Below are 27,074 nucleotides of genomic sequence, written 5' to 3' on the forward strand. Positions count from 1 at the left end.
TTCTAGTAAAATTAACTATTTATCTTTAAGCAGCACATTGAAAATCTAATCAGATTTTGAAATATCAAAACTGTATGTCTTTCCACTTTTCAGTTTTAAATAATTCGTCTTTTCATTGCTAGGGAGTTTCTTAAGTAAAGAGCACACATAAGGAGGACCTTTCTTAAGTTCAGCCAAATCAACCTCCGTCTCTAAATCAGACTCCTCCTCAGAGTATTCCATGGCCACGAAAGCAAATTTTTCCTTTCGAGAAAAAATTTTACTCTTCAACCTCCTTTCGCTCTTATACTTCTATTTTTCCTTCTTCAAAATTTCTACTTGGCGAACTCTCTCAGCCAAATGGGCTAAGTCAGGAATATGCACATTGAGTAATTTTCGACGCATATAAAATCCTAACCCCATAACTGCTTTCTTTACTAATTACTACTTCACTTTCAGGAAGCGATACATAGCATCGACTTTTAGCATTCTTGAAACGAATCATATAATTATCAATGGTTTCACCATCTTCTTGTTTCAAAGCCACTAAGTCAGTAACTGCCACATTCAATTTTCCTCGATAAAACTGTGCGTAAAAGGTAGTTTCTAACTGAGCCCATGTTGTTATCGAGTTTGATCTAAGATTCGAAAACCAAGTAAATGCATTCTTCATTAACGAGGAAGGAAAAAACTTCATTTTCAAACTTTCATCATTGGCTAAATTTTCAATATCGACCAAATATCGAGCAACATGTTTAGTAGTTGACTCTCCAACTTCTCTTGCAAACATCGTAATTATTTTAGGATTTTTCATTCCTCTTGGCACTTCAGCCATTTGAACATTCTGGGGAAAAGCTGGCACAAAATGGGGTCGATTGATGAATCCTATATTGAATCCAATCCTATTTAAAACATCTTTCACAATTTTAGTAACTTGATAACGTTCACAACTTGATTAGCGTGTAATCAAGCCAGAACATCATCTGCATTTTGACCTCAAAGAATTAACTGATGATTTCTTCTGTTTCTAAAAATATCATTCTCATTTTGAAATAAATGTTCAAAACCCTCGTTATTTCCTCTAGCATTCTGCCTTTCTTCTTCATCATAATCAACAATTCGAGCAATTTGCTCGATTAGCCTTGCAAGACGATTGAATTTTGATTCGTGATCAACCATCATAGGATTCAGAATCGTGGTCATTTACTGGGTCAATAGATTGACCAAATCATGATGACTTTCTTTCTCATGTTGCCGAAATGCTGCTATTGAATTAGAAACATTCGATGTAGAGCCCATATTATAATCTCGAGAAAACTCAGATTGTTGTTGTGGATTTTGGGCATTACTTACTCTATTTATGCCCCCAAATCGAATTAGAGGGACAAAACCACTCACTGGTGGAGTATAACTAGGAGGAAGGCCATAAGGAGGCCAACCAGCAGTTACTTGAGGCTAAATTGGCGGTGGATTACCACGTGGACGAGTATTACATCCGTTATTTCCAGCCTGCACATTTGTAACTGCCACACTTTCACTGATAACCATCCCTTCGGAATGTGAAGTAACGTCTGAAGGTTGTACAGTTATTGGTGTACTATCATTAGTGGACGAACCACCATTCACATTCGACACTTCATCAGCCATGTGAACAATCCTTCCACTTTTTAATTGCATACACCAAGTGATACCAAAATCATTTGACACACTTCATTTTAAAAATTGTCCCATTGGGCGTGCCAATTTGTTTTGTCGATTTTTAGTAAATCGATAGTGGTTCAATTCTAATGGTCTGGGAGCGAAACTTACTCCTCTTTTTTTGCGAGTACCAGTTTTCTAGAAGTATATCAAAGTTCCTCGAATTAGACAAGAATTAAAGAAAAAGACTGAAGTACTGGAAGATAAAGATTTTGAACGTAAAATTGACTAAAATAGAAATGGTTTGCATTGAATTTAAATAAAATAATAAAATGCCTTTGATTATATCAAATGACTTTTAAACTTCGAAAATAAAAATACTGGGAATTGTAAATTGAATAAGGAAATTAAATGTTGTTGGAAAGATAAATTTGTAAGAAAAGTAAAGTTTGCAGAAAATGTAAATAGAAAGTAAAATAAGTGAAAAGAACCCTACAGAAAATTAACTCGAAGCAGACTCAATAAGTTGCTGGAAATATGAGTGTACGTGAGTAATTTCTGAAACAAAATTCCAACCCTTGTGAAAATTCCACGTTTGCAAAAGTATGGGTAACTGTTTTCGCTCTTTTGCCTGATCTTGTAACGACTCTTGAATAATCTTCAATATCGATCTCTTACTCAATGCCTCCAAATACATCTTCTTCGACACTAACTCTTCTTCGGAAAGCTTACTTATAAATTTGAATAACCTTTTCCTTTGAATTAAATTATGTTTTACCAACAGGTTGTGAGTGCAGCGTCAAAATTTGCACATTCCAATTCCAAAGAACAACTCATTAATCTTTAGAAAAACATCCCCATCATCGAGACACACTTTCACAAAGCACAGTCTATAAACCACACTCCCACACCAGTATAGTTATCTTGATAATAACAGATTAACAGAGTACTTAATTTCATTTTAATGTTCAATTAATATTTTTGTTTTCTTGGGTAAAAATAAAAATGAATTTTTTTTGCAATAATTATAAATTTAATTATTTAATAAGTGATGAATCGATATGTACTCAACACTTTTTTTAATAATAAAAAATGTAAGTTCTGAAATTTCATGTTATTTTATTTAATTAATTCTATTATGAAATTAAAAATAATAGTAGAAGTTAGAAGATAAAAAAAAAAGCAAATAATTACATTTTTTATTTTTGTTAATTGAGAATATTTTTAGACTATAATAAAATATTTGGTCATAGAAAACTACTTTATTAAGCTTTTTTTATAGAAAAATTCTAAAGTGTCTTTTAAAATTTTTATCTAACTTAAACATGATTAATTTTTTATGAGGAGATAGAAATTATAAATAGACATTACTTTTTTACATTTTTATTAAATAACTTATTAATTATAGACATCATAAGTCATAACAATAACCTTTGTAAATACTAAATAGAATAGACAGCAACAAATATAGACTAATAGCCATTTCTATTTGCAATATCAAAATAACCCTACACACCTGGCATCTAAAAGAAATATTATAATCAATGGATTATTTTTACATAGTTCTATAAACATTGCAATAAAGTTAGATGTCTAGACATTTTTTAAATTTAGTTTCTACGCCTGTCCGGCACGTCCTCAGGACGATCCATGTCAGGAACTCGCCCCGGACCGCGCTGTGAGGCCTCTAATGGAATAGGAACTGCTCTAGGATCCCCCAACTGCGTCTCCGGAGACAAGAACCTCTTCCCATGCTGACGCCACCAGTCAAGGAACGCATGCGAAGGTCCGGGGTCGCCTACAACGTCGAACCTCAGCACACAGTCCTGACGAGAGTCCCAAAGGAGATGCCACTTCTGCAAAGTAGATGGGAACCATCGATCGCCGCCTCTACCGTCCTTGGACATCAAAAAGTCAATGTTCAGGGCGGGATGCGGAGGGGGCTGAACCCCACCAAACTGCGGAAGAACACGATCTATCTGATGCCACTCTATCACAGCAAAGTAGATCAGCGTCGTCACAGAGCGCCACAACGCCATATGCCTAGGCTCCAAAACCTCTGGATGCACTACCTGAAGTACGTCCGGAGTACTGTACGGCATCCATAGAAACTGCAAAAGGAACTCACCCTTGTCAGGGCAACTGTAGCACACAACTAGAAATGCTAGATTCTAAAGGACACTTGTTAACTAGCATACTCACCTCCCCGTCCTGTAACCGGTCTATCCTGAGCCTCCACATCTGCACTCTAGGACCCTTCTCGCTCCCGGAAGGGTTGTAACCTGACCATCTGCACCATACACATTTGTTACATCAACAGAAATATGTGTTCAAACTATGCAATAGAATATTAATGACTACGCAGTTATGTATGTCAAATTGAAATAGAGAAGGCATAGTATAGTACCTCGATGCCAATGGCCAGCTCAACTCCTCATATCCTGCAGGCCTAAACCGAGGAAAGCGCCAAAAGATCCAAGACTGGAGTAGCTGAAGCGGGCCCGCTAACTTGACAACATGTCTGTTCGCCACTCGGCACATGCACCGGTACAACCAAGCCAGTGCGGCAGAACCCCAGCTGTAGGTACCCAGCTCCTCCAGCCTCGCTACGTACGGAAGCCATCTGATGTGAATCCGGTTCCCTGACTTGTCCGCAAACAGCTGCGTGCCCAACAACATCATGATGTACGCACGGGCATAACGGCGCACAGTCTCATCATCTGCATCCTCAGGGCACTCCCCAAAAGTCTCCTGAAACCAACTGCAGTTCACTGCGTACTTCTGAACTTGGCTGGGAGGAGGTATAACTCCGAGCAACTCCTGGAACCAGACCCAGGCTGGACGGCCACCCTCGATGTATATATGGAACTCGGACAAGCACCCGCTCACGTAACGGCCGTCCACTGGCAAACCCAGCTGGTATGCCACGTCCTGGAGTGTGATGGTGCACTCTCCGAACGGCATATGGAACGTGTGTGTCTCGGGACGCCATCGCTCTACGAATGCACTGACAAGGGCCTCGTCTAGCCGGAACCATCGGTCGTTCAGCCTTGCAAGATGGTATAGACCTGCCATCTGCAAGTACGGAACGTATCTGTCATCAAGTCGCATGCCCTGCTGCCGCCGCATGCTCCTAATGCATCGCTGGGGCTGCTCACAAAATGAACCGCACAGTTAGAACCGGCTTAAAAACCAACCACAACCTTAAGCAGCACGATAAATCATCAACATACCGTTCTGCTAAATAAGACCGCATAACATTACATGAAAGATAAGCAAATGGAAAACAAATCCATAGACCGCACAAATAAACCGCAAAAATAAACCAGCCTAACGAGATCTACTAACAAGAAACAGCTTAACTAAACCGATTTACGGAAATCACCTACCCTAAACCACTAACATAAACCGTTTGCATAAACCACTCGCAAAAACCGCTAAAACAAACCACCAACATAAACCACTAACGTAAACCACTAGCATAAACCACTAACTTAAACCGCTAACTTAAACCACTAACATAAACCACTAACATAAACCACCTACATAAACCACCAACAGAAACCACTAACGTAAACCACTAGCATAATCCACTAACTTAAACCGCTAACTTAAACCACTAACATAAACCACTAACATAAACCACTAACATAAACCATTAACATAAACCACCTACATAAACCACTAACATAAACCACTAACATAAAACACCATCTAACCCACATGCAAAACCACTAAGCCACAAATACCGCTAGAATAAAAATTATTTCCGTACTAACCTCCTCGTTGATGACCCCGGCTATATGAGCGACTCCGTCCAAGCGATATAACCGTGCCGGATCGTCCCCCATGAGCAGAGTATTCCGTTCAGCTATTATTCGGAGAGAATCTCGGTTGTTTTCTCTGAGATTTTGTGGGGTAGGGGGGAGGAATAATAGTTCGAATGAGGGTGATTCGAACTCCTTATATAGCCGAATCAATGGTAATTCGAACCACCTTGGTTCGATTTATGAAGGATCTCTCCAAGGGTAATTCGAACCAGCTTGGTTCGAATTATATGCAACGCAAACTTGGCCGTAGTTCGAACTAGCCTAGTTCGAATTACGTTGGATTGAAGTTCGAACCACCTTGGTTCGAATTACGTTGAAATCTGCACCTCCCTAATTCGAACCACTTTGGTTCGATTTATTCTAATATCTAGTTCGAACCGTCCTGGTTCGAATTACATAAAAATTGACTCTGGCTTATTGCTGAAACAATTTTCAGTTTGGCGTAATTAGGTTACACCATTCTTATTGTGGCTTAATTAGGTTTTTTACCCTTTATTCTTCTTTTTACTTTTTTTTTCCTTTTCTTTCATTGTTGTTATCCTTCGTTGTTTTTTTGTATATATTTCTTTTTTCAACGTCATTATCATCGTCATTATCATTATTATTATATTTTTTTTTATAATTGTTTAATTTTTCATTTTTTTTATTTTTCTTTATTATCATTGTCATCATTTTTATTGTTTTTATTTTTTTTCTGATTGTACAATTTTTGAAATTTCTCGAATCGCCAAAAATGCAATTTTAAACCAATTAATCATATCCATTTCTTTTTACAAGGTGCTATGTGAGTTAACTTTAGGAAAATTTATTTTATTATTTTTGACTAATTTTTACTTTTGTATTAGACTATTTTTTATAAGACGTTAAAATTGGCTAAATTTATTGGATCAACTCATTTATCTATTTAAATAGACAAACTTTGCCTCTAAAATTAAATTCGTTTAAATTTTGGGTTAAACGGACTGAGTCTGATTAACCCGAAAAAAATGACGGGTTAAACGGACTAGTCCACAGGTTAAACAGGTGGTCCGTTTATTTTTTTTTATATTTAAAAAAATAATACTTTTAGTCGACATTTCTCCTGATCCGACCCGAAAATCTGACCTATCAACTAAAAAAAATATTTTAAAATTTTTTTGACTTAAATGTGATATTTTTTGTCAAAATATTTTTCAAAAGTTAAAATTAAATGATAAACGGGCTATCCCATTTAACTCATCGAACTGATAATAAATAGTTCGGGTTAAAAAATTTTGGTCCACGAATAAAACAAACTTAAACGAATCAATCCATTTAATCCACCAACTTAATAAACTGAGCCTAAATGGACGGAATAACCCGTTTGACGGCCCTACTTTTTTAGTTGGTTACAAATGAGTTAGGTTCTATGATTTTCACCTTTTGTGATTATAAAGAAGCATTGAATCAATTATTTTGTTAAGGACGAACATGTATCATTATGAACTAATTTAATAAGATTTTATAACTATTGAGATTAAAAAAAAAGGGAAAATTATCAAATTAGTTTTTGACGATATTTTTAATAGGTAAATTGATTATAATTCTAAGGAGAAGGCAATGAAATATGATCACTTCAACAAAATCATTCATGATATTAAAGAATGAAGATCCAAGTCAACAAGTTTATTCACTTCGTTCTCTAATTAAACAAGGGTCATGGAATTTCTTGATGGAGAGCATGAGTTGAGAGATTTTTCATTAACCAAGAAATAAGTGACTGTAAAGAACATTCAATAACTTAAATTAGCATCAATGCTCATTCACCTTTTTTTGCGTAATATTATATCCAGAAACAGAAAATATTTAATAATAAAAAATAATTTAAATTTAAATAAACATAATTAAGATAAAATTAAACTAATTTTTATTGTTTCTCTAACTTTATGAACTTACTAAAAATAAATAAAAAAATAATATTTAATAAATTTTAAATATTTTATTTTTATTTTATATATTTTGTTATTTGTAAAAATAAATTAGACAATTTAAACACTACAATAAAAAAAAACACCATAAAATCTACCAACATTCAAAGTCATAATATGCCTTTCAAGTTTTAACTGACATATATCATTTGTGAAACAAGACCTCATTTGCTACTAATCACTAACCATGAAAAAGTACAAAGTCTATGTGTGTGTTTAGATTAGAGTTTGAATGAGATTTTGTATGAAATTGATTTTACAAATTTGATTTTGATAAAAAATAAGTTCGGTGTTAATTTAATTTATGTTTGACAAAAATTACAACCATTTAAAAAGATTAAACGCTCTCCTTGTACTTTTCTTGTACTTTCTTAAACAGCAGAGGCTTCCCATTCTCCACTTTGCTCAAATATATCTATGCATGCAGCTAACTTCAAAAAAAACAAACCACCAACGAAATGCATCATTTTATTGTTAGCATTTAAAATAATGAAAGTTAAAAAAAGAAAACACACACAAAAATCGTTTAATATACAAAAAAATATACAATTAAAATATAATAACATGCAAATATATTTTTTTTCGTAGCTCTAAATCAACAAACTCATTTTTCCCTATCGTGAAAAGTTAACTTAAAAAAACCTCTACTTTTAATAAAAAATGCTATTCGTACATTAAAATTAAAATCAGTTACAAAAATTAGTCACTAATATATTTGTACATAAATATTTATATGATTTAATTTATTTTTAATATTTATTTATATTTCAACATATATTTTATATTAATAGTTAATTTTAATGACTAATTTTAGTGTACACATAACATAATTCATTTTCAATATATCAGATTCAATCCTAACCATTTAAATAAAGTAGTAATTTTGTGACGTTTGTCTGTCTTAAAAAATCATGCAAATTGTTTATTTAAGTGTTGCTTATGAAACAGAGTATAATCGAATGTCAGGAATTACAGGTGAATAATATTTATTAAGTGCAAAAGATTATAATTTGTATTTTTATTTTTTAACAATTATTAAGGATTGGAACACTAGTTATTATTTTTTACTATTATTGTTTAATTATTATGAATTTGTTATTCTTATTTACTTGGAACTATATGTGTTAATCTTGAATATTGTTAGTGATTAATTCAAGGGTTTACTAGAATAATATTTTTCAAGTTGAAAAGGAAGGAGAGATTATTAAAGAGAGCAAAGGGTCATTTTGTCTCCCCAAAAACGATAGGGTCAATTTAAAAATTTGATATTTCGGATACTGTTAATTATTTATAAATATTTTCATTTCGAGAAAAAAAGAAAGAAAAAGCAATGCATTTGCATGCATGAACTATTCACCGTTTTTATGCAAGAATTGACTGCTTCAAAAAGTTTTAGGGGATGTTGGTTTCATCAAAATTTTGAATGAACAAATAAACATTACATATCCCAAAATAAGTAAAGCATTGAACAAATAGACAACAAGAATACGATAAAGGATAAATAAAAAAGAAGGACAAAGGCTTGTAATAGAAAAAAAAAACGCAAAAAAGCAAGTAGTTAGTAAAGAAAATATTTATATATCTATATCTATAATTCTTATCATTTATGCCCGAAAAGGTAGATTCAAATTTATTGTGATGGTGCCTGCAGTGTAGTGTCGGTGATGATGATAATGGGTAATGTACTTGGGGTCCAAATGAACCAGACCACACACACGGTCACTATTTTTTTTATATTTATTTTATATTAAGTTAGTATTTTTTTTTTCTTTATAGTATAAGATACCAATTTTTGCTGATCATAAAGGATAGCAAAAGGCTAAACTTTTACATTCGAAAAATATAATAAATGGTACATCATTTTTGTTAAGAAATTGATTTTTTTATATTTTTTTTTTTCGCCGAAGGTAGTAGGTGCATTTCATTCAATCAGAAAAAAAGAAATACAAGTGTCCAAAACACAGACAGACCAGGCTAAAAAAGAGGGATTTCACTCCCAAAGTACAAGTTAAATCTCGAAAGAAGAAAGTAAAAATTATTAAACTAATTTCATATTTTTTCTTTTTTTTAATGTATTTTTAATTAAATTTTATTATTAGTTTTATAACATCAGTGATGAAAAATACTAATTTTTACTCAAAAAATTTAATTTTTAATTTTTACAAATAAAACTATATGAATATAGTTTTTTTGGTCGTATTTAAAAGAGAGATAGAAACTGAAAGATAAAATTGAGAAATAGAAAAAATAAAGACTAAAACAAATTTTAATATTGCGGTTGGTATAAAGTGAAAGATAGAGATTGAAATAAAAATAAAATTTTAATTTAATCTATATAAAAAATAAATTAAAAATTAATTAAAATAGATATTTTAAATATAAAATATTATTAAAATTTTAATTTATATTCTCAAAAATATCACTCTTTTATATTTTCATTTTTTAAAAATATTAAAATTTTAATATCGATATTTAAACTAATAAATATGACACTAAATTTTAATTTTTTAAAGTTTAATATCAATTTCAGTATCTCAAAATAAATGGTGACTGATTTTGGGCAGCGTAAAATACCAATTACCAATAAGAAAGTAGGAAACATTTGCAAATGATAAGCTCAAGTTGCGATAATTTAATTTTAATTAGACCGAAAAAGAAAAAATAAAAGGAAAAAATAATGACAATAATGGAGAAAAGCAGAGCGTACTGTGGTCAAAACACTGAAATGAAATGTCGATGATGGTGTGACCTAAGACTAAAAGGAAGCAAGCAAGGAGAAAAAAAAAAAGGAGGAAGCAAAATAAGCGCAACTTTTGAGCTTTTCGAACTCTGTGTCAAGCAATCCACGCTGCACATGTAATAATAACGTGACGCCATTTTCGCTCTCTCATCCCCGCTTAGTGTGCATGTGCTTATGCTCCTCTCTCTCTCTCTCTCTCGCACTCTCTCAAGTTGAAGATCTTCTTCTTCTTCGTCTTCCTCTTCGGACGCAGATTTACCGCTTCGCCGAACATTTGGATCCAATCCAAAAATGAAGGGTGGCAAAGCTGCTAATCCGCTCATCACATTCGAACATAAGAGGTAGTAATTAAACGCTCCGCGCGTTTCTCAGATCCGTTGAATCCTTACTTCATCATTGCCTTAGAATCGTGTTTTCATTCTTATCTTTTTCGTTTTAGTTTACTATTATTTTTATTATTATTGTTATTATTATTCAGTTATCCTACAATTCGGTTGGAGTTGGACCACAGTTGGTTTTCTTTTAAAAAATTCTGTTGCTCAACTTAGCTATGCAACTTTTCATTTTTCGTTTTCCATTTCGGTCTTTATTTCATTTCACTTTAAGGAAATGAAAATAAAATTACTGGACTGCGAAGACCGATCTCACTGCAAAGCTAAGTGTGTCGTTATTTTCTTCCTTTTATTCCTTTTGGATGAAAAATTGGGGTTTGCAATGAGGCAATGCCGAGTGTTGTGGGGAATGAGTTGTGAGCTTTGTGCGACATGTGTTGTTACCATTCTGGGGATGATTGCTGGTACATTCACTTCGCTATTGTTTGAAATACTTCTTACTTTACTATTCTCTTGGATCATTGTTTAGCTTTGGGTTATTGGAATTTAATGCATATAATTCGTGTGATCAGGGATGCGTATGGGTTCACCGTGCGGCCTCAGCACCTGCACAGATATCGAGAATATGCTAACATATACAAGGTAGTATTGCCACTTTTTTAAGTTTTGATCTCAACAACTACTATTTTAAGGAAGAATTAGGGGAAATTTTACCTCATGGCGTGTTTAAAATCCTCCAGAACAAATTTTAGATATAGGCATTATGTGTTGGTATTCACACAATAATTCCGCAATTTCAGTGTTATTCTAAGCATCAACCGTCTTGATTGTGATTTCAGGAGGAAGAAGAGGAAAGGTCAGATCGGTGGAACTCATTTCTAGAACGGCAGGCCGAGTCTTCTGACTTGACCAAGGAAGGATTGGCTGCGGATGAAGATGGAGCTTTCGGGGCTAAAGCCACAGAGAAAGAATCTGATGTTAGCTCAGAGAAAGATGGTGATGGAAATGAGTCGAGCACCCAAAAGCCTGGTTCTGATGATGCAGCTGAAAATGGTAGTCAAAAAGAGGGCTTACCAGAATGTGAATCCACAAAAGTTCATAAAGTTCAATTATGGACAGAGATAAGACCATCTCTTCGCACTATTGAAGATATGATGAGGATCCGTGTGAAGAAGAAAACCGTGCCAATAAAAGATGAAAGAAACAAGAAAGGTGTGCCAAAAGATGAATCGCAATCTCACACTGACGATTCTAAGTCCGTAAAGGGAGCATGTGAGGAAGACTCTGATGAGGAGTTCTATGATGTTGAGAGGTCTGACCCTAGTTCAGATGCCCCTCCTGTTGATGGCACAACAAGTGCCCCATCTAATGGTATTGCTGCTGATGCAGCATCACTAGAGGCTCCATGGAAAGAAGAGTTGGAAGTTCTTGTTCGTGGGGGAGTGCCAATGGCTCTGAGGGGAGAGGTAGAAACTACATTCTTTGATAGTTGTGAGTTATAAGGTTAATCTCTATTTGGTTAGTTACCCTTTAGTTTGTTCATGTGGTTTAGCTTTGGCAAGCTTTTGTGGGTGCGAAAGCAAGGCGGGTGGAAAAGTATTATCAGCATTTGCTGGCTCTAGAGAATGACTCTGAAAGTAAAACTGATCAGCAAAGCATTCAGTCAGCTGAGGATAATGGGAACACTAGTGCTGATTGCATACGTGTGCCAGAAAAATGGAAAGGACAGATTGAGAAGGTCTTTGCCTGTGATATTGCACCCTTGGTGCTCCTAATGCTGCAACAGCATTGCCGGAAAATATATTTCTTTAGTAAAAGTTCACTGTTGTTGTTTTTGCAGGATCTGCCTCGGACCTTTCCTGGCCATCCTGCCCTTGATGAGGACGGTAGAAATGCTTTGAGGCGATTACTTACTGCATATGCTCGACATAATCCTTCAGTTGGTTATTGTCAGGTTGATTTTTTTTTTCATTGTTGTTCTGATGGATTGTTTAAAATCCTATCTCTCAAGTAATCTAGTGAGATGTCTAAAAATGTATGCATTAAACACACCCATTCATGTAGAAGACTTTTGGACTTGTAGTGTATAAAGATAACGGCAACCGGTCATGTATCTCACATGTGCTCTCACTAAGCATTGTGTGTGGTTTATTAATTGATTATAAGAAGATCCCAATTCCTCAGTACTGTGCTTCATATTTTGATCTGCGGCTCACTAATATGTACGATCTAACCTATAACATGGACAGTGAATCCGCTACACTTCAATCGATGTCTATTCCCAGTTACACACACATGGCCTGTGTTTTCATGACATAATTTATTTTGCAGGCCATGAATTTTTTTGCGGGATTATTGCTGCTATTGATGCCTGAAGAAAATGCCTTCTGGTAGGTTTGGAGATTACTGCTTGACTAAGTGTTGTATAGTACTTTTCAAATTATATATTTAGATGGGACATATCAACATAATTGTTTCTGTAGTTCAGAAATGCTGTCATCCTTAAGGAATGGATGCTTGGCATCTTCATGCTTATGCAGCATCTTTACATCTTTTGACTTTCATCATGTCAACTTGATAAATGTTTACTGTGATTTTTCTCAGGACCTTGATGGGCATTTTAGATGATTATTTTGATGGCTATTATTCAGAGGAAATGATAGAGTCTCAGGCATAGTTTCTAAAACTATTCTCAAGTAAATTCAGTAATTCATAAGAATAATTATTGTCGGATATTTTGAGGTTTATTCAAGTACTTTTTTTTTTCCAACTTATCAGGTCGATCAACTTGTTTTTGAGGAGTTGGTACGGGAGAGGTTTCCGAAATTGGGTTTGTAATTTTTTTAATTCATTTTTATGTCTGTAAACTCAACAAGTGGATTTATTTAAGGTCCCCTTCTTAGTTGTTCATCTTGTGCGCACTTCTCTTGCAGTCAATCATCTGGATTATCTGGGAGTGCAAGTAGCATGGGTTACTGGACCGTGGTTCCTTTCCATTTTTGTGAACATGCTTCCTTGGGAAAGTGGTCAGGTTTTATCCTTTTCTATTGAGTAGTATAGCTTAGTTTTCTTTCCATAAAGCACCCAATGTTAAATCATTTATTTGTTTCACTGTTCTTCTGATTTCTTACTATTATTTGGAATCCAGTTCTTCGAGTGTGGGACGTGCTTCTTTTTGAAGGAAACCGAGTCATGCTATTTAGAACTGCTGTTGCTTTAATGGAGCTATATGGTACTGGCTTGAAAATTTTGTTCTTTCAAGCTATGTACTGTGCATTTGGAGAAAGTAGACTATTAACTCTTAGGCAATTCATATCTACGTTAGACTTATTAATTTCTCTTTCTCTTAGGTCCTGCGTTGGTAACAACTAAGGATGCTGGAGATGCAGTCACTTTACTCCAGTCCTTGGCTGGCTCCACATTTGATAGCAGCCAGCTTGTATTGACAGCTTGTATGGGTTTCCAAAGTATAAATGAAGCAAGATTGCAAGAGCTGAGGAATAAACATCGGCCATCGGTAATAGCTGCTATTGAAGAAAGATCGAAAGGGCTTAAAGCTTGGAGGGATTCACATGGTTTGGCATCAAAACTATTTAGCTTTAAACACGATCCTAAATCACAGCAGTCAGGTGATATGCAAGTGATTGGGAGTTTGTCGCGATCAGAATCTGGCTCAACAAATGCAGATGAGATTCTGATTAGTCTGACAGGAGAGGGTGAGATAGATTCCGTTCCAGACCTCCATGAGCAGGTTGCTTTTGTCTTTCTGTTATCTTCCCCCTTTCTTCATCCTAATGGTGCTTTATTGTTGTTATCTTCTACATTGCTCATTACATTGTGAACTCGTTCAGGTTGCCTATCTGAAGGTTGAACTATGCAGAATACTAGAGGAGAAAAGATCAGCTATTATTCGGTACTCAAAATGTCAAAATTGATATTGACTAGTCTGTGGGAGAAATTAAAATATGAACTTTTATACTTAAACGATACTTACCGTGTGTGACTTTCATACCGAAAGTTTGAAGCATTGCATGGTTATTAGGGTTCTTTTTTATTTCGGAATTTTTATTGGAAATGGATGATCCTACTATTATTCATTAACTACTAGAGTAATCAAACCACTTGATTAATGATTAACAAATTAATAAAAGGGTCAACCACAAAATGATTTGATGGTTTCTTCTTTATAAATAAGACTATCCACTATTCCTTGCTATCATACCTACCCCAGCCATTTTTTCTCCTTAAATTACTTCAGGTTTCTTAACTTCTTACAGAAAGTTATGGAATTCACCCTTTTCATTCAGCATTAGTGACATTTGTTTTATTCTTTTTAACAGAGCAGAGGAGCTTGAAATAGCACTAATGGAGATGGTCAAGCAGGATAACAGGCGGCAACTAAGTGCCAAGGTAAGTCATGACCCATGAGGCCATATGAATTTGCTTCTTAGATAAACTATGTTATTTGCATGGTATACATTCTATATCCCTAGGTTGGCACATCTTACTGTGGTGTTTTTTAATTATTATTGTATTTTAGTTTACTTTTATTTCTATAAGGCACACCCGCATTGCATGTTCTTGCAAAAAAAAAAAAGGGTTAGAACATGTAGATAGTTCTAGCTGCCAATCACAACTTTTGAGTGAGCGAGTGATATTACAGCAAACTAGAAATACTTGTGCCTCAAGCAATCACTAATTATCTTACATTGTTCTGACTGAATATTGAAACTGCTAATAAAAAGGAAAATTAAAAAGTAAAGAAAATAGAAGGAAAGAGGCATAAAATTAGGCTTTCATGTCTCTGTTGAACCTAATGTTACTTCCACCTCAAGTTAGTTGCGTTACCAATGGTCACTATTCTGCACCTTGTAAAGCACATAAAAATGTACAAGGCTTGAATTTAAATATGTTTTTTCTCATTAGTACCTATAGGGGTGCGTTTGGTTCTGACTTTTTTAGTGAAAATAACTTTTCACATATTTGTATAAATATTTGAAAGTAAAATTTAGGCTCATAAATTAAAATGGGGGTAAAGTATGTCTTTTGTCCCTAATGTTTGTGATTTTCTTCAAAAATACCCCTAACGTTTAATTGTATTCAATTTTGTCCCTTATGTTTTCGGTTTATATTAGAATTACCCTTGATGTTAATTCCATCTAAAATGTTGGGGACAAAATAAAAAACGTTTAGGGATAGTTTTGAAACAAATAAAAAACGTTAAAGTCAAAATTGAATAAGTAGAAAACGTTAGGGGTATTTTTATAAAAAATTGCAAACTTTAGGGACAAAAAGTATACTTTACCCATTAAAATGAGGTTACAAGTTTTCTTCCCTTTCAGTTTTTCACCATATTTCCTAGTTCTTTTGGGAAGTTCATGTATGCAGCTCATAATATCTCCAGGTTGAGCAATTGGAGCAAGAGGTTGCTGAGCTTCGGCAGGCACTTTCTGATAAACAAGAACAGGAAACTGCAATGCTTGAGGTCTCATTTTGACCTTATTTTTTCATTACTTTCCGGGGAAAATAGGACTTCTCTTCTCATTAAGATTTATTGCTGATAGGTCTTGATGCGGGTGGAGCAAGAGCAAAAGGTGACGGAGGATGCTCGCAGGTTTGCGGAGCAAGATGCAGCAGCACAAAGATATGCTGTCCAAGTGCTTCAGGTTACCTTTTTTCCCATTGGTCCTTTCTTGTCCATATATTTCGGTGTTGTCTTTGACAAAGAAGGGTTAATAGATGGTAAATTATTCATCTTGATAACCTGTTGCTCATGTTATAGTAAAATCTGCCTTAACCAGTAGTTGGGATAATTACTTGGATTTATTTGACGGGGCTAAATTATATTTTGATTTGGCAGTCAAAGTATGAAGAAGCAACTGCTGCACTTGGTGAAATGGAGAAGAGGGCAGTTATGGCAGAATCTATGCTTGAGGCTACATTGCAGTATCAGTCCGGTCAGGCTAAAGCACAACCATCACCACGGTGTGTTATTTAATTTACTACTGTGTGCTAACATGCTTTCTGTTTGTTTTGCTCTTCTGAACTTGGTCTTTCTTCAGAATGTTTTAGTAGACCAGGATTTCTCTGTAATGCCAAAGTTTGGAATGATGGATATTGGAAAATGAAATGAGCATGATTGCTTTATCCCTGTTTATGCATACAAATACAACCTTTTTTGGATTAGCTTTAACTTCATTCCTCCTCGCTTTGTAATAGATCTTTGCAACCAGAATCTCCTGCATCAAGAAACAATCAGGAGCCTACAATCGACATCCCACCTAGGAGGGTTAGTTTGCTTTCTCGATGGCGTGATCGAAACAAGGTTAGTAACAGCCATTGCATGAGAATTTTTATTTTTTGGTCAAGGCAGTTTATAGTTCTTAACCTGAATTCTTGCAACAGGGGAAAGAAGAGTCAGCTGATGGAAAGCCCAATGTTGAGGAGCAATGTATGGGAAACCCCAAGGTTGAGGAGCAAAGTATGGGAAAGCCCAAGGTGGAGGAACAAAGTAAGGAACAGCCCATTGTGGAGGAACAGAGTATGGGAAAGCCCACTGTTGAGGAACAAAGTGCAGTGAACCACCAAGAAGGAAATGGCCTTAAAGTAGAGGATGAGATTAGGAAAGAAGATAATGCCTAGATGGAATCATTCCTTCACAAGACGGTTTGAGGAGCACCTATTTAGTTCCTTCTTCCTGATCTGTAATTTTTGTTTAGTGTGAACGTATAAATTTTCATATTCATTAATTGTTTGTTCATGCGATAGAATAATAGCAATTCGAGAAAAAAATGTAATGATCACGTCAATTGTAATACTTCTCGATCTCGATATTCTAATGTAGAATTAGTGTGGGTATGTCCAAAGTATAATAAATTTAGCTCTTATTACAGGGCATTCCCTCGCACAATGTCCGTCATTGGATGTGGTTTAACTAGATTCTACAACTCATAATTATGCATACCAATATCACATTATTGGCATTATCCAAACATTATCTAAACATTTCTATAGTTCAAAATTCATTAATTTTTTTCCTTTCAAATTTAGTTTGTATTAGATCAGTTTTATCTGGTAATAGATTTTTAAATTACTTTATTTAATTCCATTATAACTATTAGCATATCGTCTTTCAATCAACCATATAAAAATGGTAATTGACTTCAATCAAATGTTATTTTATTTTAAGTTAATCTTTTTAAATAGGTAAATATAGTTTATTCTACTTTATAGTTTGCTAAAAAAGGGTCAGAAAAATCTCTAGAGGAATAGCTGTGAATACCCCTAAAATTCAATTTCCAAGTGATAAGTAGTCCAACTATAAACTTCCCCGCAGAGGCAGAGTACTAAAAAGTAAGACCAAAAAGGCCATTTAGCAAAACAAAAAAGCAGTGGAAGCCCTTGTGTTGTATATTTGGCAGAGTTAGTTCATCCTCGATGCATCGGTACGCGTATGAACGAACAGGATTTCATTGTATCCCCGGGTGATTCTGATCTTCTCATCACTATACCTGAAAAAGAACACTCAAACCATCAGCATCCAAAATCCATCAATTTAAGTTTTGGGATTTATGTGTTCTTACAGAAGCTCCAAGGTGAACTTGTTCTCCATCTGCATGGGATATCCAAATGGGCCACCAATTATGGCTGCATCGTCCATTGTAACATCATACATTTTGGTGCCAGTTTTCCTGTTAAATTTTGAGCAATCAAGACGTTAGAGCACATCAATGTCGCTTCCTTATCAAATGATTTTAATGAAGAACAACTTTGCTTCTAAATCTGTGGCCATCTTAATGGTCAACATAAAATTCCTTAAACACTGGAAACTCACACAAAATTTCCAGTCATGGAGAACTTAAGCCCAAGCAAGATGTCAACCACAAACTTTATTCGACCATTTTTCCCGATGATCTGCAACAACCATTGTAAATGACAAACTGAAGATGTGACGCAGTATATCAATTGCGCATATAAAGTAAAATGTAATGACTGCAATCACATGATCCTGATACCTGCTTTCCCATCAGACCGTTTGCAGCATTCTCTATCCAACTATCTGTCACAGTCTGTATAGGATAAGTTGTTTAAATAACACATAACGGATTTAGCCACAGAAACATTTTTGCTTAAATTAGATTATATCGGTAGCCACAAAAAGAAAAAGGAAAGGAAAGAAGAGCTTGAAAAGAATCAGATCATTAACAGTCTGTGGCCTGTTTGGATTTCCAAATCTACCTGTGAGTTCCATACCATCTGCCACTCTCCTTCTTCTAGTTCTGGTTCCTTTTCACCATTATTCCGCGTTAGGGAAACTAATTCCTCTATTGCCTGTTTGGAATTAAGGACGTGAAAGCAATGAGAATTGAAACATTCCAGTTAAATTTTATACACATGCATACACACTCTTAATTGACGATTACCTCTTTGACATTCCTCCCTGACGAAACCGCTGTCAGTAACCTCTGCCTAGGTTCAGTTTGCTTCTGCAACACAAATGTAGTTCCCTGCACTACAGATATGTTGCTAATAATTCTTAGAATATACAATATATTTACTTAAATAGGGATAGCTTCTGCTAGACAATGGATTTTACCCAAGGGAAGGAACAAAATACTTTTAAAAATGATGCTTATGCCTAAATCACCTTATTTCCCCTTGAGATACGAAGGTTTCCTGAATGCGACAAATAGGTGGTGTCTAACCAACCCTTTGCTTCATCACCAAGTAGCCTAAATGGAACTGGATATGGAACTTTAAATGGCAGAAATCTAAAAGAAAATGCAGCTCTGTCAAACCTAAAAAGGATTCTTTTTCCATCTTGAATTGATGCTGCTGCCTGTGTCAGTTGAAAATAAAATCAAGCCCTTAGCTGACTAAGTCGGTTCAGGAATAAGGGAACGAGCAATGTCACTGGTTCTTGAAAAAACCAAACAACAGAAAACACAATATATGCCTGGAAGCTAACCACGTATTCTTTATTCTCAGAAGCACTTAGCTAATAAGCATTGTTACAACATTGACAACAGAATGCCAACCTTATATTCTTTTTAAGATGTGAAAAGGCAAGTTCAGATTAACACGTGTATTAAATTTATCACAACTTACAATTTAAGTTAATTTTTATTACCTCAACTTTCAGCTCACCAATGGCATCAGAAAATGACACAATATTGCACACCCGTGGATCATTTGTTTGAAGATATACCTCTTGAAATACACTAAAGAAGTCAACCCCAACAAATGTTCTCTGAAAGAGCAATATATAATGCGAGACTGAGACACACTCTTACAATCAACTAAAGCTGATTTTGAAATCATTCTGGTGTGTGAGTTGGCAAAAGATTTGCTGACAGAACAGTCAACCTTAGGGGCATGGGAATTCAATGATATTTGGCATCCAAAATGCAAATAACAATTTCGAAATCTGGTATATTTTTTGAAGACAGCAAACTGTGATTGGAGTTTGGAGAATATGTTTCAAATAGGACCATCCAAAAGATTAAAAAAGAAAAGCCAAAAACGCAACCTGAATTGGCGATGCTGTTCCCGGTCTGGTAGTGAAAATTAACTGCCATCGACCCTCGATTAAGTTTGATTTTGTCTGCAGAATTAAATTTGATGTACTCTAGTAATCTATGAACTATGAAGAATTAAAAACAAACAAAATAACTAGTACTTCACGTTTGCTTGGTTCTAACTACCCAAAAAGCTTAGTTCTGAAGCAGGTTGTATGAGTTGATTAAACAAAGCTGACGGCAAATTAGATGATAACAATAATTCAAATCTGATAATCAGGATTAATCATGTATAAAAAAAGTTGGATCGAAATTGATCATGGATGAACAAATTTGAAGTTAAAGACGAACCGGATCAGGCACGCCACCTAAACGTTCGAGAACTTGCACAGCTCGCTCAACAGCCTGCCATGGCACACAAATAAAACCGCAATAAATTATTTTTAAAAAAAAATAAATTAATAAAGAATGCTTAGTTGAATTTTACTGTGAAACAAAGTGAAGAAACTTGAGAGAGAGACATTGAGCTGGTTCGGAGAAGAAGAACGTCCACGTCCTTGGATGCCGAGAAGAGCTTCGATGAGTGAATTCTCAGATTCTGTAAAAGAGACTTGCTCCACTGTTGAGGACCGAAACACTAACCGATCTTTGCGGAGCTTTGGAGAAGAAGAACCAAAGCTTGAAGGACTTGATGAGGGGAACTGAAACCCTAAATTTACAGCTTTCACTGCCATTCTAATTCGCAACTAACTGCTTCCAAGTTCCAACGAGAAACAGCTTCAGTTCGCTTTCTGTTGTGTGGCGGATAATAATTGTTGGCGCCAAGATGAAATTGTACACGTGGCACTTCACCAACAAATGTTAAGATATTACGTTTATCGCTTTCAAATTTCAGTGTTCACACATCAGGTTACGTTTAGTCTTTACTACGCCACTCATCGTTGCAAATATCGCATTGAAAATGAAAATTTGGATAGTTCGCTCTACTTGTTTCTTAGCGTTTCGTATGAATATGAATACAGATTTTTTTTTCTAATGTTTGGTCGGGGAAAACTTATATAATTGAACCCGTTTGTTTGCTGCCTTATTTAAGGCACACTCCAACTCCATGTAGATGTATGAAATATTGAAATTATTATTTCATTTATTTGTGAATTGAGAAATTACATTGTCCATTGCAATTTGCAATTTGCAATTTACAAATACAATAAGATTATTACAAATGGGCTTCCAACCAAAGATCCACAGGGGAGAGAAGCCTAAAATGGAATAAGCCTGATTCACAAGGTTGCATTATGACATGATTGTGAGAGTTCACATTGAACTTATTAGCGAAAAAATCAAATCAAATCACCGATTGGAATTGCACAGAACCAAAAACAGTGCATGTCAGCATAGATGAAGCAGTTGTAGCAGGCGGCAATGCCTTCGTAGTTGTTGCTGTCGCTATTTGACTAATACATTGCAAGAACAGTAGAGCTGCGAAGACATGGGAAAAGAAGGGGTAAAAAAGAAATTCCACAATTGTAAACCACACAAAATGCACTCAATAATTTTATTCCCGAATAAAAATATACTCAAATTTTATTATCAACAAAAATCCTTTGAAATAATTTTAAAATGCGACAAAAATGTCCAATATTAAATATATATTTTTAGTTTTAGAGACTGAATTTTAAAAATAATACCTCATTTTTCTATCATGCTTACAAAAAATCACATTAAAAATCAATTTCTAAATCATTTTTTGAGAAATAAATATTTAATGTTAGATATTTTTATCGCGTTTTAAATTGTTTGAAGGTACTTTTATCAATAGCAAAATTTGAGTGCATTTTTGTCCGTGACAATTATTTGACTATATTTTTGGTAGTTTACCCTTCTATAATTTTATCAAATTTGTAATTAATTTTTTATATTATTTTTAATTTTATAATTAAATTCTTTTCCTGTCAAAAATATTAAAATTAACATCATACTTTCTTCAAACATAACAATGTATAGTTAAACCAAATTAGGTTGGTCTAATAATTAGCTATGTGACAAACCTTTAAATGGAGCTCCAACTTATAAATAAATACAAAACACATGGACTTCCAATTTGCATCGTACTTGAACTTTTGAAATTCAATGAGAAATGGAAAAACAAAAGATATTAGATAAGTTACCAGCAAACATTACTTCCATTTTTCTCCTCTATAGCAGCAGATCAATATATAACTCTTGCAGCCTCCATCCAACATTCCAGCCCCATGAGAAGGAATATCATCAAGATAGCATTTGGCAGTTCAGAATGTGATCTGGTACCCCTATTGTAAGATCTGCCATAAACATCTTCTATCAAAATTGGAGCTAAAAGCCACCTTCCAATCAAAGAGCAATCATAAGACCTATTGTCACATCAAACTCAATAATGAATTATGAAAGCGCTCGTATTTACTCCATAGTCCATACTGATGATAAGGCAATCATTCACTTGCATGCGTAACAAAAAACAAAACCATGGCAGAACCAGAATCAAACTAGAAGTCCAAGCTAGCAGAGACATGCACTAAAATATTTAAGATTTTGTGAATGAAGGTGGTATTATTAACCGAGATGTACGAACAGAAAGCTTTTATTCATTGATATAATTAATAGAAGCGACTCAATATAAGGAAATTCATTCAGCATTGTAAGGTAATCACGTGTCAATAACTGGCAGAGGAGTTGTCAAATAAAGATTCAGAAAGATATTAAAAGTTTCATTGTACTAAGCGAATACATTAAAAGGAAGGATGGGGAATCCTCTCTTGGCAGAAGAACAAAACATGATAACCAAGATAATTAAAAAATCTATTACACGGAATTAGCAGAAAATATCAAAGTACAAGATATTCATTATTTTTCCAGATTAATTCACAGATTCATTACAGGCTAACCAGAGGAACACTAATGCTTACAGGTTAATCCCCTACACATAAATGAACCTGCAAACTAACTACTATTTTCAACAACCTAGACACTCAAGCCCTGTAACAGAAAAAAACGAGAAATGTTAAAAAGGGAGACAAAATAAAAGTGAACTATAAACCTAGAAGGCTACAATTTTTGTACGCATTAAAAAGCAGTAGAATCCGTTTCACACTCTACACTTCCCCCATCGCCTATTGAGAGGAGCAACTGAAGCTACAAGGTGGGATAGATAATTATAATCTCTTAACAATCTAATAGCTTATCCCAACTACCTGCAAACTACCAAATCCTAGCAATCATCCTTCTCATAGAGGACTGCATCCTTTACACAATCATTTGTAGCTTCGAGAGCTTTTGATTCATCATTTCTGTCCAGCATTTCAGATTCAATACCCTCTTTGTTATCAATACAATCATCATCTTTTGCAAGAACTTTATCCGGCAAACACTGAGGCGTTGCTTCTTCATCCTTTTCCTCCTTCACTTCACTAAACCTTATTTCATCCCTCATCTCCTTATCCTTGATCTCATTCTTCTTTTCATCATCCTTTTGTACACCAGTTTCCTCCTTCAATTCATTAAACTCAATCACATCCCTCATTTCATCAACACCTTTGATCTGATTCTTCTTTGCAACCACCTCATCTGGAACAGATTCTTCCATACAAACATCACCTCTGCCTTCAGTCTCTGCTACTCCGACATTGTCTAACTTAGCACCAACCTCGAAGTTCATATTTCTCCCACTTACCAGCATCGAGTCAACCATCTCTGCATTGTTATCAATTCCCAAAACTGGAACATCTGATCCACCTTCACTTTCATTGTCAGACCCATTCTCCACCACTTCCTCGTTAACATCTTCCACAACTTGGTTTTGCCTCTCAAGAAACAGTAACCTCCTTCGCAAATCACCTAACTCTCTCTCCATCAGGAATAGACGCTCCTTCAATGTCAAATTCTCCTCCTCCAATTGTGCTATATGGGAATCCTGATCATCTACCCTATTCTCTAATACATTGTTATACTCACCTCCATAATTTGGGTATATCATCTCAAACCGGCTCAAATCATGGTCCAGCCTTCTTTCCACCTCCACATGTTCCTCCACATCACTCTCACTCGACCCACCGCCTCCATCCTCCTCGTCCTCATCATCATGAACATCAGCCTCGTGCCCCGGAGATCGAAGCCTAATCAAACCCTTCATCGACCCGTATCCATCAACACCCCACTCCTCCTTCGCCATATCCCCTAACACCTCCCTCGACGGAGACAGTATAGGTGTGGGAAGCACTGCAGGGGTCACCGGGCAAGGTGACACAAGCGATGCAATGCCACCGGACTTCTTCGCACGAATAATAAACGATGTCGTATTCCTAGGCGCATAAGGAGCAAACCTATTATTAAACTTCTTCTTGGGATAGAACTTACGTGCTTTTAGACGGTTTTGCGATTGCAACTCGTGCAGAGTAGGTGGTTGGTAAACGGCGCCGGTGTTCGGAACACTAACGGATGAGCTTGGAATGGGTTTTTCCATTCTCCTGAGGTCCTTGCGCTTGTCGGTGGGGACCTTCTTCCCCTTCCAGTTACTTCGACCAGGCTTAGGAGCAGAGAAATTTGGTTTCATAGGGTTCTGAAACTTCATGTTAGGGTCAAGAGGAGGCTGCTGAGACCAGACCTTGTATCCCCTGTTCATCATCATAGGAGGCTGAGTCTGGTTCATCATCATCTGAGATGGCTTCATCGGAGGCTGTTGAGGTTTCTGATTCATAGCTTGACTGTGAGAGAGCAATTGAGGCTGGGACTGACCTATGATCTGAGACTTGTTAATTACCTGAGGCTGGCTCATCATCGGAACCTGATTCATCATCTGAGGCTGGCTCATCTGGTTCAAATTCATCATCATCTGAGATTGATCGTTCATCGTCGTCGTTGTCACGATTTTCCTAAACAAAACCCTAAGACTAATAACAGTTAGGGCTATTACTCCTTTTCTTTTACAATTTCAAACCGCGTGGTTAAAGATCAAGATATTATCGCCGATCGGAAAAAAGGATCGGCGGAAAACGTGAGATCGAAACCCTAAATCCTCTTCTTCTCGGATTCGGAACCAAGAAGATTGGGGATTTGATCCTGCAAGATTCAACCTACGGCCGAAATCGTTTTCCTCCTTCGATATTCAGCTCAATCTGAAAACCGATTCTGAATTTCTAGTTTTATTTATCTTTTTCTCTCTAGAGAATTCTGTTTATCTGAGGATTTTTGCTTCTCTGAGGTGCCCGTTGGAACCAAGAGGGCTTATATAATGGATAAGGAATAACTTTGACGGTCAGATATACATTCGGAAAATTGACGGCTTTGATTGTACATACGTGACTAACACGTGTCACTGGTTTCCGTGAAGTTCGACTCTCACGTTTCTGGATTGATAATTTGCACTCTGACCCATTTTGTTTTGGAATTTTCAGTTTTCACCCCTGCCCCATTAGGCCATTATGGGCCAGACAAGATGGCCTCTAAGTCCAACAAAGCCCAGTTTGGGGTTTACCTGTCTGCTGTCTTCTCTGGGACCATACTTAGTTGTGGTAAACTTTGATTTTTTTTTTCTATAAAAATATTTTAGGGGCATGATGAATTTATGAATTTTTTATCGATTTTTTTTGTAGTTAAAAGTGAGATTCGAATTTGCGAGTTTTGAGTAAATATAGAGATACTATGCATTTGAATTATAACTCTTGGCATGAATATTTTTATTGTTACAAATAAAGACTCTTAATAATTCATGCCAAAAGAAAATAGAATAAAGAGTCTTAGTTATGGAAAAATTTTCTATAAAACAACTAAATAGAATAAACACTCTGAGATAAAAATTAGTTTTCAATAGTTCAAAGTGTTACAAAAAAAATTAAATATCTTTTGCAAAGTGTTTTTTTATTGTAATATGCTAGTTGTAGGAGAAAATTTGATGAAAATTTTCTAAATTAAAAAATTAATAAAAAGCGAAAGTGCTAATTTAATTACATTAAATCAACATAGCGAAATTCATGTATGATGTAAATTATAAAATCAATAATAATCAATTCTTCATTTTACATTGTATTCGGGATTGTCCAAAAGCTCAGCTTGTCTGGCATAGGTTAGATATTTCTTGTCATATTTAATCCCCATGAAACTTGGCCTCCGGAAAAAATGATTTGTCAAGCATTAACTTCAGAGAAGGAGCTTAGGAATATTTTTGAATTACAACGTATGTCTCTTCCCTCTACTCTAAATGGTTTTTGGAATCCCCCATCCATTGGTACTTTTAAGATTAATTGTGATGCTAATTATTTTGGTTCGGGTGATAGTGTTGGTTTTGCTTGTGTTATTAGAGATTGTAATGGGAATTGGCAAATGGGGTGTTTGGAAATGATTGAGAGTAATAGTATTATTCAAGGAGAATTGTTTGCTATTTGGAGAGGATATCTCTTAGCTTGGATGTGGGTCAACGACAACAAGATGTTATTTGTGAGACGGATTGTGTGGAAGCATTTAATCTTGTTACTCAAGATGGTTTTGGATTTATTGATCCATTGGTGCTCAAAATAAGAGATATCATGCATTGGAATTGGCGTGTTAACTTTCGTTTGATTATGAGAGATGCAAACACGGTGGCAAATACTATGGCAAAGATGGCGATGAAGTTACAACTTTCGCATGTGGAGCTTCTTTCACATTGGGAAGAGTTTAAGAATAGTCTTAAACGGGACTGTCCCTCTATTTAAACAGTTCCTTGTTTTGTTTGTTTTGTTTTTCTTTGTTTAATTTATTTCGGTCACAAAAAAAATCAATTCTTCATTTTTCACTTTACCAATTTTTTTTTTAGAATTTTTTTTTGCTTTTTTTTTGTTTTTAAAAAACTCATGCATGATCACATATAAGAGCACAATAATAATGATAATTGCAAAATTAAACTAACTAAATTTGGAGAAAAAAAACTGAATATATTATTATCAGGTGCAAAAAATCACAAAAAATTCAAAAAAAAATGTAGTTTATTCGTATCTTCTAAATTTAGATGGCCAACAGTTCTATCAATGGTGGCAATAATTGAATGACAACCTATCGCAGTTCTATACAATGCTTTGTTGAAA

The 27,074-nt window shown here is 35.2% G+C and overlaps 4 protein-coding genes across 8 annotated transcripts; 1 reads left to right on the plus strand and 3 right to left on the minus strand.

Annotated features, from left to right (window-relative positions):
* Nucleotides 1-3,227: 3,227 nt before the first annotated feature.
* Nucleotides 3,228-5,468, minus strand: LOC107467614 (serine/threonine-protein phosphatase 7 long form homolog). The gene is made up of 4 exons (XM_052254424.1): nt 5,397-5,468; nt 4,025-4,767; nt 3,820-3,907; nt 3,228-3,728 (listed from the first exon to the last, which is right to left on the minus strand). The coding sequence occupies exons 1-4, from the start codon at nt 5,466-5,468 to the stop codon at nt 3,228-3,230; spliced, it is 1,404 nt and encodes a 467-aa protein (XP_052110384.1).
* A 4,626-nt stretch (nt 5,469-10,094) lies between these two features.
* Nucleotides 10,095-17,470, plus strand: LOC107467659 (uncharacterized). Its single transcript, XM_016086810.3, has 18 exons — nt 10,095-10,474; nt 11,038-11,107; nt 11,305-11,931; nt 12,018-12,203; nt 12,306-12,419; nt 12,797-12,855; nt 13,070-13,136; nt 13,244-13,295; nt 13,399-13,491; nt 13,614-13,697; nt 13,816-14,216; nt 14,317-14,378; nt 14,806-14,875; nt 15,870-15,950; nt 16,030-16,131; nt 16,326-16,450; nt 16,685-16,790; nt 16,871-17,470. The coding sequence occupies exons 1-18, from the start codon at nt 10,425-10,427 to the stop codon at nt 17,105-17,107; spliced, it is 2,586 nt and encodes an 861-aa protein (XP_015942296.1). The 5' UTR covers nt 10,095-10,424; the 3' UTR covers nt 17,108-17,470.
* A 256-nt stretch (nt 17,471-17,726) lies between these two features.
* LOC107467661 (probable plastid-lipid-associated protein 12, chloroplastic) lies at nt 17,727-20,981 on the minus strand. Of its 5 annotated transcripts, XM_016086811.3 has the most exons (11): nt 20,505-20,980; nt 20,335-20,388; nt 19,995-20,069; nt 19,596-19,715; nt 19,113-19,304; nt 18,889-18,972; nt 18,704-18,796; nt 18,481-18,534; nt 18,300-18,379; nt 18,049-18,156; nt 17,727-17,976 (listed from the first exon to the last, which is right to left on the minus strand). In XM_016086811.3, exons 1-11 carry the CDS (start codon nt 20,715-20,717, stop codon nt 17,889-17,891), a joined length of 1,161 nt encoding a protein of 386 aa, XP_015942297.1. In that variant the 5' UTR covers nt 20,718-20,980; the 3' UTR covers nt 17,727-17,888. The 5 variants fall into 5 exon arrangements, with proteins under 5 accessions (XP_015942297.1, XP_052110046.1, XP_015942298.1 ...); XM_052254086.1 differs by lacking the exon at nt 19,995-20,069 and having other exon boundaries at nt 20,505-20,981; XM_016086812.3 differs by lacking the exon at nt 19,596-19,715 and having other exon boundaries at nt 20,505-20,978.
* Nucleotides 20,982-22,831: 1,850 nt separating this feature from the next.
* Nucleotides 22,832-25,211, minus strand: LOC107467683 (uncharacterized). Its single transcript, XM_016086839.3, has one exon. The coding sequence runs from the start codon at nt 24,863-24,865 to the stop codon at nt 23,228-23,230; it is 1,638 nt and encodes a 545-aa protein (XP_015942325.1). The 5' UTR covers nt 24,866-25,211; the 3' UTR covers nt 22,832-23,227.
* Between the last annotated feature and the right edge of the window lie 1,863 nt (nt 25,212-27,074).

This window comes from Arachis duranensis, chromosome 9, assembly GCF_000817695.3.
Source record: "Arachis duranensis cultivar V14167 chromosome 9, aradu.V14167.gnm2.J7QH, whole genome shotgun sequence".
NCBI lineage: Eukaryota > Viridiplantae > Streptophyta > Magnoliopsida > Fabales > Fabaceae > Arachis > Arachis duranensis.

What these genes read in the sequence shown, in the direction of transcription:
- LOC107467614 (XM_052254424.1), bottom strand. Translation starts at nt 5,468, where the DNA reads ATGGGGGACGATCCGGCACGGTTATATCGCTTGGACGGAGTCGCTCAT. An exon ending in AGCTGGCCATTGGCATCGAG is followed by an intron (nt 3,908 to 4,024) that starts GTACTATACTAT and finishes TGTATGGTGCAG; the next exon opens with ATGGTCAGGTTACAACCCTT. An exon ending in ACCGGTTACAGGACGGGGAG is followed by an intron (nt 3,729 to 3,819) that starts GTGAGTATGCTA and finishes TTCCTTTTGCAG; the next exon opens with TTTCTATGGATGCCGTACAG.
- LOC107467659 (XM_016086810.3), top strand. Translation starts at nt 10,425, where the DNA reads ATGAAGGGTGGCAAAGCTGCTAATCCGCTCATCACATTCGAACATAAG. An exon ending in ATGCTGTCCAAGTGCTTCAG is followed by an intron (nt 16,132 to 16,325) that starts GTTACCTTTTTT and finishes TTGATTTGGCAG; the next exon opens with TCAAAGTATGAAGAAGCAAC. An exon ending in AAAGCACAACCATCACCACG is followed by an intron (nt 16,451 to 16,684) that starts GTGTGTTATTTA and finishes GCTTTGTAATAG; the next exon opens with ATCTTTGCAACCAGAATCTC.
- LOC107467661 (XM_016086811.3), bottom strand. Translation starts at nt 20,717, where the DNA reads ATGGCAGTGAAAGCTGTAAATTTAGGGTTTCAGTTCCCCTCATCAAGT. An exon ending in CAGGGAGGAATGTCAAAGAG is followed by an intron (nt 18,797 to 18,888) that starts GTAATCGTCAAT and finishes AATTCCAAACAG; the next exon opens with GCAATAGAGGAATTAGTTTC. An exon ending in AAGTTCACCTTGGAGCTTCT is followed by an intron (nt 17,977 to 18,048) that starts GTAAGAACACAT and finishes GTTCTTTTTCAG; the next exon opens with GTATAGTGATGAGAAGATCA.
- LOC107467683 (XM_016086839.3), bottom strand. Translation starts at nt 24,865, where the DNA reads ATGAACGATCAATCTCAGATGATGATGAATTTGAACCAGATGAGCCAG.